We start from the raw sequence: 15,451 nt of genomic DNA on the forward strand, positions 1-15,451 counted from the left end.
GCCTTCTTATCATGTTTAACTACATGCTTTTTTATACTAGCTTGTCCCTCTCCATCTCTCTCCTCTCCCTCTCTCTACCTCTCTCTCTCTATCTGTCTCCCCTCTCTTTCTCACTCGCTAAGTCATAAGTGACGCACTTGTTTCGAGCGGAGATAGAAACAAGTTTTAATCTTGGTTTTGTTTTTCTTCTGCTTTTTTTTTTTCTTTAAGCGTTATTTATTTTTTAACAGATTCGCCTTAGTCCGGGAGTCCCAATGCGGCGCCTTCTGTTTCGCTTGCGGTGAGTGCCTAATTGAGAACGAAGAAACATTCGTTTATGAATCACATCCAATCTCAAATCCCTCTTCCTCTCTCTCTATCTCTCTCACACACTCTCTTCCTCACTCTCTCTCTGTTTGTCTGTCAGTGACAACTAATATACTCTATAGTCTGGCCGGCAATTTTTGATCGTAAAGTTCGCTTGCTCAAATCTCAAACAGTTATATCATTTTACTTCTATTAATTAAAAGCTAGAATTTTCCGTCATTCATCTTAATTCAATATCAAATGATCATTGAACTATGAATCATTTTACCGACATCATCAAATTCAAGATCAGGAAATTGCGATTTGATGTGACAATGATGAGTCAAATTACCCAAAAAAAAAACATATTAATTTTGAAATGTAACTCCCCCGTCAAATGTCGAAGGTAAATTATAAGAATAGAAGAAAGTGAAGTTCTGTGGGTTCTTTTTCTAATATCTAGTAGAAGACAAATAAGAACGACGCAGTAACCAAAAAAATAAATGAAAGCTTTTGCGAAAAGGTTTTATCGATGTTACACTTATCGATGTTATCGACTTCAATCGCAATTTTAAGGCGAACATCGACGAATATATATTGCAAATTTATCAGAGTATAATCACACAGAAGGCGAATTTGTAGTGTAGAATCTGTACAGGAATATATTTATTCAGAGGGAAAAAGCTATTGCCTTTGAAAATCGGCACTGTTTACACAAAATTATGGCAGTGCACAATTTTGAGACAGTGTGTTTTGAAGAGTAGAGTTCTTACATGAATTTCGATTTAAAGCCAAAATCATAGCGATTCAGATTTGTCGGTGAAACGTTTTAAGCTATTTCTGCATGACACGAAATCGTCTTTCGACCGATAGTTGATATGCTAGCTTCATTCCGATACTATATACATATGTAATATTTCATTAATAATAGAATATATATATGTTCCATTTACACACTTTACATCAAAGTAAAAATGCTTTCTCGAAGGGTATAACATGTTAATGCCAATAATTGCTTCGTGCTCCATGATCTCTCATAGAAAGGGCAAGAGAGGGAGAGAGAGAGAGAGAGAGAAAGAGAGAAAGAGAGAGCAGCCCAAGCTCTCCCCTTTTCATTCATATATAATTATATCTCTCCCCCTCTATCTACCAATTTCTATCTCTCTCTTTCGCTGTTGGCAACTGTGAGGCACTCATGTCTGTCTCAATCCAATCCTGCGCAACACCTGTGCGAGAGTCAGCTCGACAGGCTGTCTGCTCCGAGAACAACAGGGTGTCCGCCGTGCAGACGCGATTAGACGCTTCAATGGCTGCCCCGTCACGTCGACATGTCGTCAAATTGCCAATGGGCAATGGGACTATATGGCACTATATAGCTGGCAGCAGACAGCAGGCAGCAGACGGACAGTGCCAAGTCGAGTCGAGTCGGGCACATGTTCGATTATGGCCAAAATGCGACCGAGCAGAACACAGAAAGTGCGCTAGTTGAATACCGTTAAAAGGTTGGTTCCTGGGCTGGATTTGGGGTGCGGGTGGCGGGTAGTCGTCGATAGTTGATGTTGTTATTGTTGTTGTTTTTGTGCTTGAGTGAGTAATGCACAAGAGGGGCACCAACTGACAGAGAGAGAGAGAGAGAGTGCGCTTCTAGGAGCAGGCGCAGGCTGTCTGCCGACGCTGGCAGAGACTAGGGCAGACCAGTGGAGTAGTAGTAACGCTCCTTGCTGCCACATTCGACAATCGTTATCCGCCGCAGTCCGTGGACAGTCGCAGCGCGAGACGGAATCCTGCGCGGTGTGTTTCTTGGCTTCATCAAACTCCGTCCGCTTTTGCCTCCCCCCGCCACCCCCCCACACACACACAGACACTTTGCCGCTCCACTTGCTTTTTGTTTGTTCAGTGCGCCACGTGAGTGACAGGAAAAAAAAATATAAAAAATAATTGAATCGACGTGAAAATCGGTGAAACGTCAACAAAGCTAGAAACCAAAACCCAATGTGAAAAGTGGACAGAAATTTTAAAAATTGACAACAAGCAAAGTTCGTGAAATCGTTGTGAAAATTGCTAAAAATTAATCGGAGAATTATTGAAATTATGATTGTCAATATGCCCGTGAATGGGGCGACAAACAACAGCGCAGCCAGTGCGCATCCGCATCCACATCCACATCCGCATCCGCATCCTCATTCCAGTGCCAGTGTGCCCAACAGCAACAACAACAACAACAACTCAAACAGCAACAACAACAACAGCTCACAGCAGACACAATGTGAATTCAATTTCCTGAAGCGCAAATATGAATCGCAAGTGGACCAGCAGCAGTTGCCGTTGGAGCAGCAGGAGCAACAGGAGCAGCAAGAATATGAGCAGCTCGCCTCGAATCCCTGGAAGAAACGTCATCTCGACTATGATGTCAGCGGCGCTGGTGACATGTGCTTCCAGCTGCAGCTGGAAACGAACAACAGCACTGGGACTGTAACTGGTACCGTAACTGGAACATCTGCTGCGTCTGGTGCAGCTGGTGCAGGTGCTGGCGCTGGCGCCTCCAACTCCTCCTTTATCAATGATCTGTTTGCGTACGATAGCAGCCTGATGGTGCCGGCTGCCTCCTACTGTGCCCCGCCCAGTGCTCCCATGGAGGCGGGCGATGCCGGCGGCTGGCAGACGGGCGAGCTGCTCGAATTAGATCATCGCTACAATTCGGGACTGCAGACTGAGATCTCCCAGCTGAATGCAACGCTGCCGCCGCCCTCGCTTCCACTCTCACAACAACAACAACAACAGCAGCAGCAGCACCAGCAGCAGCATCAGGATCTGTCCAGCAACAGCTTCCTAGTGCCCATTCCTCAGAAGCAACAGCAGCCGGTGAATCTGCCACTGTCTCTGCCTCAGGCTCAGGCTCAGGTTCGGCAAGTGGCTTTCTGCAGACGCAGTTCGCCGGCGGCCAGTGAATCGGAGCCGGATTTCGAGGACAAGAATCTGTCGTGGCTGCTCAACTTCAAGTTCGATGAGTTTCCACATCTGTCCCCAGATGTTGGCGGCGCCGGTGTCGGTCATCGCCTGGGCAATGGACCCAGTGTTGGATTAGAGGCGGCCACGCCCACAGCGGCAGCGAATATGGCCAGCGCATCGCCCTGCAGCTCCGCCTCGCCCGCATCCGCATCCAATTCGAATCACTCGCTCAACTCCAGCCAGAGCTGCCACACAACATTGCTGCTGGAGCAACGTGGCTCGCCCAAAAGCTGTTCCAGTGCATCCACAACAGGCGGAGCAATCACAATAGCAACGGGAACGGGATCGGGTACGGGTACGGGATCGGGCACCGGAACAGGTACAACATTAAACACACACACGACCAAGACTGGCCGCAAATTTGAGGAGCTGGTAATGGAGGTCACCTCGGAGATGGATGGCAACGATATGATTGTCGCCGAACATGTTGTCGTTGAGGATACAACGTCCAAGGCGTAAGTAACCCATTTCCAATCTCTCTCCAAGCCCAACTCCAACTCCAAACCAATAACAGAAGATTATGGATAAGACATCTTTGGCAGCTAATCAGACTGTAACTTTTTAATTGATCAGAGATCAGAGTAGTCTCTTTCTAATATCTTACATCTGGCATTTTACAAGATATACCAGGTCATATCAGGTCATATCCATTTTAAAACTATCTTTTCCGCTTTAGCAATAAACTTTCTTTGAAGATTCGGTTCAACTGCATTTTGTTGACCGTTTTTTCCTTATGAAACAGTTATACAGCTATCTGAATTTTCGAGAAAACTAAACCGATTCCATATCGAATATACGCACAAGCTTCAATTTGCATTTATTCCAGAAAGTTGACAAATATTTCTGATCTCTTTTGTGCCACTCCACTTATCTTAAGCTATAAGCTGCTAATACTAGATAATAAATAAGACTGGATTTTACACAAATTTGACCATAAATTTGATAATTAAGCCATAAATTTATAGATTCCGAGAGTAGTCGCTGAAATCAGGTCTTGAATATTTGAATTGCACTCCTCCATTTTAATAAAATGTGCTCTTCTCTCTCTCTCTCTCTCCCTATTTCTCTGTCTCTATTTTTCTGTCTATCTCTCTCTCGCTTGTTTGTTGTGCGCCAATCGATGTGGACCACCCTCGGCACCTGCAACGTGGCGCCCCAAACTGCTGGCCGAACCACCCGCAACCACCCTCAACTAACCACCGCAAAACAAGCAGGCCAAAGAAACCACCGTTTACATACACGGAACTCATCGAATACGCCCTCGAGGACAAGGGTGAGCTGACGGTGTCGGGCATATACCAATGGATATCGTAAGTACTCGTCAACATCCACCATTCAGCAGTCATGCGCCACCCAACCCCGACCCCAACCCCAAACCCAAGCGGGTGGGTGGAGAGGGTGGGAGTTGGGTGGAAAGCCATTTTGTTCGTGTGTGTTTGAAGCGGCAAATGCCGGATGCAATTAAACAAATCTCAAGCATTTCTTGGCGCATTCCTGTTGGCCACTTTTTTGTTTCGTTACTTCTTCCTCATATTTGTTTGTTTTTTTTTTGTATTTGTTGTTGTTGCTTAAGTAACCTGGCTGTTCGTTCAACAACAGCAACAAAATATATAAAGTGCAAAACTTCCCGGTTCCAATAATTTATTACCTGCTAAAATGCTTTTCATGTTCTTTGTTTTAGTTGTTGTTGTTGTTGTTGTTGTGAGTGGTTGCTCTTGTGAGCTTCAATTGTGAAACACATCAGGGTTTGCTAATCTTGTTGTTCAACAAGTTGCCTCACATATCATCATTTCTTCACCATACAGCTTGGGATATGTCATTTGACTACATTACTTATTTTATTATACTAAGATTCGAACACGAATCCCAACTAACCTCTAATATATCTACATTAAATCGAATCTCTCGAAAACCAGTAATAACCAAATCAAAAAGTTTGCTTTCTTGTGAGTTCTCTCTATTTAATCCAAAGCATCTCAGATTAGTCATCGTTTCAAAATATCAAAGTTAAACAGAGTGCTAAAATCTCTTAAGTTAAGAATAACTTCTCAAATGAGAGTTCATTTATTCTGGCATAAAACATGTTTCTGAATGTTTGTTGTCTTTTTTCTTTCCATTTTTGATTCCCATTCTTCATTTCATATTGTAGACCTACATTTGAGGTTAACATTCTAAATTTAAGACTGTGGATTCACTGATTGTTTTAATATGCATAGTCTAATATATAACATATAAGTATGAACTACAAATCCCAACACTATATATAATAGTGTATTTTGTTACTCTAAATATAGTTTGAACGAAAATCTGATTTGATGTGTATGTAGTGCACTTGCTGAATAGTTTCCATATCTAGTTTCGTATCCGTCGGGCTAATTCAATCTCAGTTCATGTTCGCAATAACCTCTTGAAGGTCGCCGTAGGACTCGTATTTAAATAGCTATAAATGCAATTACCAACCACAACTATTTGCAACAAAAGGGAAAAGATTCTTTTGCATTCATTTGAATTTGGTTGAACTCAAATTCTTACAATTCGACTTGAGTAATTTTGATTGTGAACATGGACAACTTTTAATTGGAAAGGCATTCATTTCTACTTACATACACATAGATATATATATATACATATATATATATAGTTTATTCGTGTTCAATGTGTCTTTGGCTTCCTTCAGAGATCCACCCGGAAAAGTGGGAAAACCCCAATCCAAAATAGTATGTATATGTATATATATATATATAAGACTGTAAATGTAAATACATTAATTTGACAACAATAATATAAAAAAACTTTTAACACATTTTTCAAGGTTCATTAATTTAGTTACCCAGACCACCCGCTCCACCCGCCGGACGGGCCACAAATGTTGTCAATATTGTAGGCCTAGTCGCGCAGCCACGCAACGACTACACTGCACCTGTGCGAGGGGTTGTGCGCTTCCTAAGGGTAGGGGCGAGGGGTGTATGGTGTATGGTGTGGGGCGAATCAGTGTAAATATTTGAAGCCACACAGCTAAAATGTTGCGTGTAAATATCGTATATACATATATGTAAATTTATATAGCAAACCAAAAACCAAAACCCAAACCCCCATCTTTACCACCCGCCCCATCTTTACCAAAGTCGCTGAACAATTTATGACAGTTGCCCATCAGCTGCGCTCCTGCTGCCTCTGCAGCCCCTCTCTACCAGCAACCTGTTCATTAAATGTAATGAGCAAGCAGACCAACCAATTTTCCCTTTCCCCGCGCCCGACTCAGTGAACTTTTTTTTTTGTTTTTTTTTTGGGAAGTTTTCATTAACCATTCACAAATTTACTTTGCGGCCCAGCAAGGGGGCTTGTGGGGGGTGGGGTAGTGTTAGAGGGGAAGGTAGGTATAGAGACTAGGCTGAGGGTTGCATTCAACCCAGGGACGCGTCCTCGTCGTCCTAGCCGTCCTCGTTCAAGGCAAAAAAGGCGCCTGCGCAAATATCGACTTCAACTTCGACATCGCATCAAGTCGCCCACGCGACTGATACGCTCCTCTCTCTCCCCACTCCTTCTTGCCACTCCCCCGTGTGTGGCAATTGCCCATGAAATTTATACACACACACACACAACTGCACACAATAATTATTAATTGCCGGGGTTGAGACGCTGGCATCCAGGGACCGGGAACTTGGGAACCGTTTGCTGCGCTAAACGTTGCCGCCACTTTTAGGGGCTGTTCGCTGAGTTCTTTCCGGCCTTTCTACACCTTTTACACGCCTCAATGCATCAGGATCAGGTGTTTGACAAGCGCAACTCGACGCAGCAAATGCCAGCAATTATTCGGTCAACCCATTACCCCGAGCTCATCGCCTGATCGGGGGTGGTATGTGGATAGCGAGTCGGAGGTCGCTGGTCGGAGGTCGGAGGTCGCTAGTCGGAGGGCGGGGTGCTGCCCTTCCGGTCAATTTGAATTTGAATTGCATATTGAGTGTTTATTAGATGCGGATCATGCATCATTGCACATTGCACATTGCACACAGGCACCAGGATACGGGCCATGTGTGCATCAGGATCAGCTCGAACCCGGAAGAGCTTAAAAGTAAAACCTTGACATCCATAATACTATTTTCACAACACACAATATTGCAATGTAATAATAATTACATTGAGAAAAATATCCACTCAGATTGCAAAATTTGATTCAAGCAATTATTTGTTGAAAAGTTGAACTTAATAAATTGAACCTCATATTTAAACTTACAATCAGAAATGTTGAGTTTCTTCACATTTGCAATTACAGAATTTGGATCAGCATCATTAGCCGACTCAATAGGCCTATGGCTTTCTGTCCATTTATCCACTTATCAGGTGAACTTGGTTAGTTAAAAAGCTAACTTGATGGAACTTTTACTCTCCCGGTAGTCTGAGCAGGTCTTATCGGATCACTATATCCTGGGAACATTCTGTTGGAAGATTATTTCTAGCATGAACCACTTTTTGGCTTATCAAGTTATCCCAGCTAAGCCAAAACTAATCTGTTCTGTGCGTTATTATGCTGGCAATTATTTTATTATTATTTTAAGATTAATTTTTGAAAAAGTGGCAATCTTAATGAAACAAAATGCATCAGCACTTTATCTATCTTTTTTTTCTTAGAATACTCTTCGAAATTAGAGCAGACACATTTATTTAGATATGACTGTAGTTGTCTGCTTGCTTATTCCCCACTCAAGTTAGTTTTTTTGTAGCGATACCAGGAGAATATAGACCCATTGGGATGGGACTACGAGAACGACTCGAATATAATTTGTCTTAATTTCGGAAATGGATTGAGTTTCCATTCCATTGTTTTGAGGCAGATCTTTTATACAATAAGACCCCATTTTATATTGTCCTTAGAAAACAGAATTCACTAATAATGGCAATTAGCTTAACAAATATGACTATTTCCCATCAGTTTACCTTTTGATCAGCTTTATGACTGCAGAGTATATGAGTTCTTAATAACACATATTTTAAGAAAGGAATCTAATTTCAAATACTTTTGTATTGTCTGCTTAGTGCTACTAGATAATTGACAGAGAGAGAGAGAGAGAAAGAGAGAGACTGGTCTGTCTGTCTGTTTTTGCTGCTATAGGCGTGACCAGCTACGCCCTGATTTATATTTAAAAAGTTTCTGGTATTTTTCACTCAAATGAAGGCAACTCCTTTTGGCTGCCATAAATCCATAATTTTGTGCACATTTCGGCGACTGAGTCGAAAGAGAGGGGAGATGGGGGTGCGGGGCAGCCGCAACAATTTATGAACTAACTTGCGGCAGCAGCGCTTCAACTATATATATATATAAATATATATATAAATAAATATATATATATAGATATATATATATACCAGAAGTAGAAATCAACTCGAAACAAACCGCCAGAAGTAGTTGCCCAGTCTGTGTGTGAGGTGGTCCTGGGCCTGGGCCTGGGCCAGGGCTCGGCCTCGGCATCAGCCGCCATGTCAAAAATGAAGCTCTCTGTGTGTGTATGAGTGTGTGTGTACTGGCTTGTGCCAGGCACGCCCCGACACGGCACGGGCAGCCAGCCAGCCAGCCAGCCAGCCAGCCAACCAACCAACCATTCATTCAACCAACCATTCAGTCAGCCAGTCCGAGCGACCAGCCTATCAGACAGAATGCTTTATGAAGACTCTGGCAAGGACCCAGTCCAGGGGACCCACAGCCATACCCCAACACCCCAATTATACAGTGCAAAAAAAAAAAAAAAACCAATGGCATTCTGTGAATCTTGATTTAAGAACTTCGAGCTCAAGAATGCAAACCATGAATTAAGTAATTCGACAATCTGAACTCAAATTATTTGGAGAAAATTTGAATTTTTAAAACTGTGCTCAATCTGCAAAGCTTTGGCATCGTAAAATATAGCTTAATTATTAGAAAATATTCATATTTATCAGATAAATATTTTGTATCTTATAATTTGAAAAAGTTCGTTCTGAAAAAAGTGATTTAAATCAAAGAAGCTATGCTCGAAACAAATTTTTAGTTCTTCAAGAATTAACGATCTTGAAACTAAGAATATATATTCATAGCTTAAGATGATAATTCTTATACGAGAATAAAGAATAAGTCAAATCATATTTTTTAAAATGGTATAATGAAGTTGTGCAAAACTATGGAAGAAGGGAGAAGGGAAATTCGAGTTGATTTAACCGTGTCGGTTCATCTGTCTATTTGTCTGGCAATAATTGCTAGTTTTGATATCAGATTGTTAATTTTTCTCAGTGCACACACATCCGTATTGGCACACCTAGAATCAGGATTGGGGAGTCAGAGCCAGGGCACCGACACGGCGCCAACTCAAATTCAAACTCAATTACAGGTGCTGGACAGCAGCGCAGTAGCTGAAAGTAGCTGACAGCTGGCCTAGCACTAGCTTAACCCACACAACATACCACACACACTACCCACACCCACCCGCACCATATCCCATACCACCTCTCTCTCTCTCACTCTCTCTCTCTTACTTCTTCCCTCCCTCTGTCTCTCTTTGTCTCCTGGATGCCATTCGGCCACTCGCATTATTTTAGTTAGCGAAACCGAAATCGAAACCGAAACAGCAGCTACAAAATTCGACAGTCCCAAATAGAGTTTATTCTATATGTATATCATGTTATTATTACGCCCATTATCTGCAGAGGAGGCGGAGGGGGCTTAGTTGGTATCGCCTCCTCGCTGATGCCGTGTATTTCGACAATTTCATTCGAGGCCCCAAAAGCTGAAGGCGAATGCGAACGGGGCACAAGTCAGTCATTCAATTCATTGACAATGATGACGACGTTGATAGTGGGTATTTGATTTTATTCCAACCCCAGACCCAGACCCAACCCCAACCCACACAACCCCCCACATCAGCTCAATCAACCCTCCCGTTCGCTCTATCTATCTATCTGTTCAGTGTGGCTTAAGCGACGTTGACAATTCGACAAGTGCGAGTGCCAAATATACAGAAAAATATATACATATATATATGTATATATATATATATACAAGTGTATAAATTTTTGTGTATTCCTGTCTAAATGCTCACGCCCACGCCTATCGATTTGCCTAGGATTATGGGGGAGGCGGGCAGCGTGTGTCAGGGAACAGAGTGCATGATTAAACCATGCTAGACATGCAGCTAGCCGAGCTCCATAAACTACTATCCAACATCCAACATTTGACTGCACACATACACACACACATACACACACACACACACACTGCCCATGCATTTCCCGTACTCCTTATTCCATATTGCGAAAATTTTTGCATTTCGTATTTATAAATATACAAGTGCATTTGGGTCCTATTGAGGGTAGCGGGAGGAGGAGGCAATGTAAGGGATTCTAACAATAACATAAACATGCCAAACATGAAGAAAACAAACTCAATTTTGCACTTTGTTGTGGCTATTGAATTTACAATCATTTTTCAAAATACTCTACAAAATCAGACAACCTCCTTTGTATATGCATATGTATCTATATAGGTGTATAGCAAGTGGTATATATATATATCCATGAGTGAAACTTATAGCTTTTTTTTATATATTTCATAATAGATATTGAATTCATATAATTACGTTATTTAAGGCTTTAACTATTTCCTTACTCCTTATGGACATTTATTATATACTTATATATATTTTCTGATCCTCGATTAAGCTCAAAATATTGAAAATTGGTTAAATGGGTATAATGAGGTTGTGCTCAAGTATGTACCAGAAGGAAGCACCTCCGAGCCTATAAAATATATAAATTCTTGATTAGCATCAGTAACCAATTCCATTTAGCTAACTCCAACTGTCTGTATTAAAGCGCCGATCTTAGAGACTGTAAGAGCTGGACATATTTAAACTGCTCTTTCTCGCACCATACGCAATTCAGGTTGATTTAATTTCATCGATAATTTTGTCCGTTTCACAAATATCGATATGCGATAGATGTATATCGATATCTCTGATTGTGCCTTATAGTTCTGCACAAAGCTTAAAATCAAGAATACATCGATTCAAGTGAGTAAGAACTCTTTAGCCAAGAATCTATGTATTTGTATCTTTGGTACAAACCTAAATTATTGCTTTTTGAGAACACACGCTGCATTTCCGATTTGAGATCTTAGTTTGAGATTAAGAAAAATAAATTAATTTTAATATCAAGATTCGCAAGAGCCAAATAGGAGAATATATAGAATGTGTAGCTAATAGTTTACACAGAGGAAGAAGCTAAGGAAATCTAGCATACACCATCCACATAATGGAAGGCATTGCACACTCTAACCCTCCACATCCCCCCCCCCCCTCATCCCTTCCGCCTCACCCACACACGGAAAGCAATTTGAAGTGCCATCTTTTTTAGTTGTATGAGTTGAGTTTGAGTTTCAGTATTTCAGTTGATGTTTGGGTTGATGCGTCATGACGTCTGCGTGCCGCATACGATATGGTTATGGATATGATTGTGTGGTGTGGCACTACACAATCTCTGTGTGTGTGTGTGTGTGTGTGGCAGTTATCAGAACATTATGGGGGAAAGGAGAGTGGGAAGGAGCTGATCATTAAAGAGCTGCCTGACGCTGCCTTTCAACTTGAGCGCAGACAAGCCCCAAATGCTTACCATAGATTTATGCATTCCATTTCATTTCGTTCCATATCCATTTATGAGTCGTCATTTTGCCCAAAGAGAAAATAAACTATATAGATATATGTGTGTGTGTGTGTATGTGTGTGTGTGTGTGTGTGTGTGTGTGTATGTGTCTAAAAAGAAGAGTCTGAATCAAATGCGGCCCACAATGGCCCTCGCGTGTTGAAATACAGCAATTTTTTTGGATTGCTTTTTGGCTTAAGGAGGAGAAGGAGGAGGAAACGGAGCAGGTGGAGGTGAAGGATTGCAGGGAACAGCAGCAGCAGTTAACCAATGACATAGCGCTGCTCCTGCTCCCGCTCCAACTCCTGCAGCGGGGGTTGTTTTCGGACCCGGCGCGTGTGCACCAGTCGTGTGTGTGTGTGTGTGTGTGCCGTAATTTGAAATACTTTCCATTTTGTTGCCCAACACACCACCGCAACCCCCTCTAAGAAAGAAAGAGAAAGAGTGAGGGAGAGAGAGTAAGGGAGAGGGGATGGGGGCCTTGCGTTGGTGTCGTTGTTGCTGCTTTGCTGCCCAGAGTGGGAGAGCGCTCGGCACGCGATGTCCTTTCCGGTCGACGTAGTTTCCTTTTTACATGCATATGTATGCCCGCCCACCTGCCCACCTGCCCATCCATCTCTCTCTTTCTTTCTTTCTACTTTTGCTCCACGTCCAAATCGCCTGTTCGTGACTGCCTACAAAACGACGCATAATTTGTGCCACTGCTGCTGTCCGTGTCCGTGTCTATCTCTCTCTCTCTCTCTCCCTCTCTCTCTCTTTCTGTCTCTTACTTTCTATGTGTATGTGTGTGTGGAGGTCTGCCGCAGTGCCGTGTGCCATGACGTGTTCCACGTAAACTGCATGCTCAAACTTTAATTGCAACTGGTCAAAAGAAAGACAAAAACAAAATTACAATCGTCTCTCAGCAATCAATTGGGGGTAACTTCTGACCAACTGGTAGCCAATCCCAATTCTGGCCAACACACACACACACACTTTTGACCAATCGGCAGTCGGCTCAATGGTTAACCGCTTGTATCCAAAACCTTAATTCGTATATAATGATAATTATAATAATAATATTATTTAATAATAAATAATATTAATAATTTCTTCTACTAACTTTTTTCACATTTCATTCAAACTTCAATGTGAAAAAATATGTTTTAAAAAATGCATTTACATTCCTTACCCAATTCCTACTCAACTTACCAATTTGTTCTGGCATTGCCCCAATCCCTACAACAACAATATAACTACGCACCAAAACATATTCACAAGTGTATCTATTTCCATACATACCTACTTATATATGTAATGTAAGCCCATTTACATTTTTTACTTATAATTGTACATGTAATTGGTACAAATTCAGGCTATCCAACTATTTTCCAATTAAGTTCACATAATGTGTAAGGCATACTTTTCGGAGCATTTTGTATAAGTGTGGGCCTCTTAAGATATGCAATACACATTTTAAGCGAGTTCTTAAAAACATTAAGTTTATATTTTGTTAAGATTTATATATTTAGATATATATTTTTAATTTTTGGAAATTCACATCGGTTCAGTCTCAGGTTTAATAAAAAAAAGCAGACATTTTTGACACACTCGAATTGCTTTGCTCTGAGCTGATCGCTCACGTTCTCCTTCTCACTCAATTTGTATCTCTCCATCTCTGTCGTTTTCATGCAGCGATCGCTTTCCCTACTACAAATCGAATGATGACCGCTGGAAGAATTCGGTGCGACACAATCTTTCAATCAATCCACACTTTCGCAAGGGGGTAAAAGCGCCCCAAGGCGCCGGCCACTTGTGGGCCATATCCAGCGGCGATTCAGCGGAGAATGTGCTTGCCTGGGAGCATGTAAGTCCAATATACACACACGCATACACACACACACACACATACACACACACATTCTAATAATACTTTGATTATCAAATAGAAAAAGCAACGTTTGGATTTGTTCTTTAAAATGGAGTCCATCAATCGGGAGCGCATTCAACAGCATCAACAGCAAATGCAACAGCAACAACAACAACAGCAGCAGCAGCAGCAACAACAACAGCAACAACAACAGCAGCAGCTGCAACAACAACAGCAACAGCAGCAAAATTGCAATTCACCACAACAACAGCAGCAGCAACAACATCAGCAACAACAAAATGCATCAAATTGCATTTACGATGAGGCAGCTGCGGCTGCAGCGGCGCTAACGCAGGAGATGCTGCAGCATGCGGCGCCCAGTGAAGCATCGCCAGGTGGATCACAGACGCATTCGCATTCGCATCCGCATCTCAATCATCATCAGCAGCGTCTGTTGCCCTTCAGCGATCTGCTGAGCGACGAGGAGCTCCGCAAGACGGCGGGTCAAATACTCAATGGGATCCATCGGGAGGTGGAGGTGCAATCGGTGAACTCCATTATCAGTACCTACCAGGATGTGCTCCTAGACAATGGTGAGGAATATCTGATGTAAGTGTGAGCGTGTTGATTTATTATATGTTTGATTGCTTCCAGAAGATTATCTCAATCCCATACATAAGGATGTGGTGGTCACCGAGAGCGGTCTGCGCCAGCATCAGCATCACCACCACCAGCAACAGCACAGTGGCGGCAGCAGCAACAGCAACGGCGGCGGCGGCGTCGGTGGCAACAGCAGTAGCAGCAGCAGCATACTGGCCAGCAGTTTAACACACTCACAGTACTATATAACAGAGATTGATCCAATGGAGCTGGGCATACAGATGTCACATCATCAGGTGGAGCCCTCTGAGGAGGAGGTTCTCTTCAGTGACGACTTCAATCTCAACTATTTTGGCTATAATCCCGGCAGCGATATTGTCGCTTGACCGCGCAAGCAGCAACAGCAACAGCAGCAGCAGCAGTCGCAGCAACAGTTGCTATCAACGGTTACAACAGTTGCAACAGTTGCAGCTGCAACAGAGCAGCCAGAGTACTCATAAGCCAATTCTAAATCAATACTAGTCACACTTACTAAATCTCAATCGTCTATCTTAACTAACCACCTAAGGCAGCAATACGACTGTAGGCATATTTGAATATTTCAAGTCCCTTCCTCTGTCTCTCTCTCTCTCTCGATCTCTCTCTCTCTCTGTCTCCCCTTCCCCAGATTTCTGTCCCAATTCCCATGTATAGTCTAGTCTTCAATGTACCAATCAAATACCCTTCTTTTTTTTTGTCAACTTAAATGTAATCCTAACTATACCTAGTTGATCGCATAGACTGTAAGAGTAGCTACTATTTAAGATTAAGCATTCAAATCGTACACAGAAATCATAATTCTTGTTCTGGCCATAATATCCATAACATCCATACATAGAATCTTAACTACATACATATACCAGATATATATACATATTCACACATTCATAGATACTTACCTATAGAGTTCTGTCTCCTAGTCTAGTCTCCTAGTCGTATAGTCCCAAATGCTAATACTAATCATAGTATGTATCGATATTGTTTACCTTACCCCCGACATGTAGC

General features: G+C 42.2%; 1 protein-coding gene across 1 annotated transcript; it reads left to right on the forward strand.

Moving 5' to 3' along the window:
• The first annotated feature begins 2,388 nt into the window (after positions 1–2,388).
• On the forward strand, positions 2,389–14,840 carry LOC6569251 (alpha-protein kinase 1). The gene is made up of 5 exons (XM_043215981.1): positions 2,389–3,749; positions 4,509–4,604; positions 13,633–13,804; positions 13,887–14,400; positions 14,465–14,840. Exons 1-5 carry the CDS (start codon positions 2,389–2,391, stop codon positions 14,791–14,793), a joined length of 2,472 nt encoding a protein of 823 aa, XP_043071916.1. The 3' UTR covers positions 14,794–14,840.
• Positions 14,841–15,451: the final 611 nt, after the last annotated feature.

This window comes from Drosophila grimshawi, unplaced genomic scaffold (assembly GCF_018153295.1).
Source record: "Drosophila grimshawi isolate 15287-2541.00 unplaced genomic scaffold, ASM1815329v1 contig_848, whole genome shotgun sequence".
In the NCBI taxonomy this organism is placed as follows: domain Eukaryota; kingdom Metazoa; phylum Arthropoda; class Insecta; order Diptera; family Drosophilidae; genus Drosophila; species Drosophila grimshawi.

Bases quoted from the DNA above. Each gene is read 5' to 3' on its own strand.
- LOC6569251 (XM_043215981.1), top strand. From the start codon at position 2,389: ATGCCCGTGAATGGGGCGACAAACAACAGCGCAGCCAGTGCGCATCCG. The intron at 4,605-13,632 runs GTAAGTACTCGT...GTTTTCATGCAG, and splicing joins GGCATATACCAATGGATATC to CGATCGCTTTCCCTACTACA. The intron at 13,805-13,886 runs GTAAGTCCAATA...ATTATCAAATAG, and splicing joins ATGTGCTTGCCTGGGAGCAT to AAAAAGCAACGTTTGGATTT.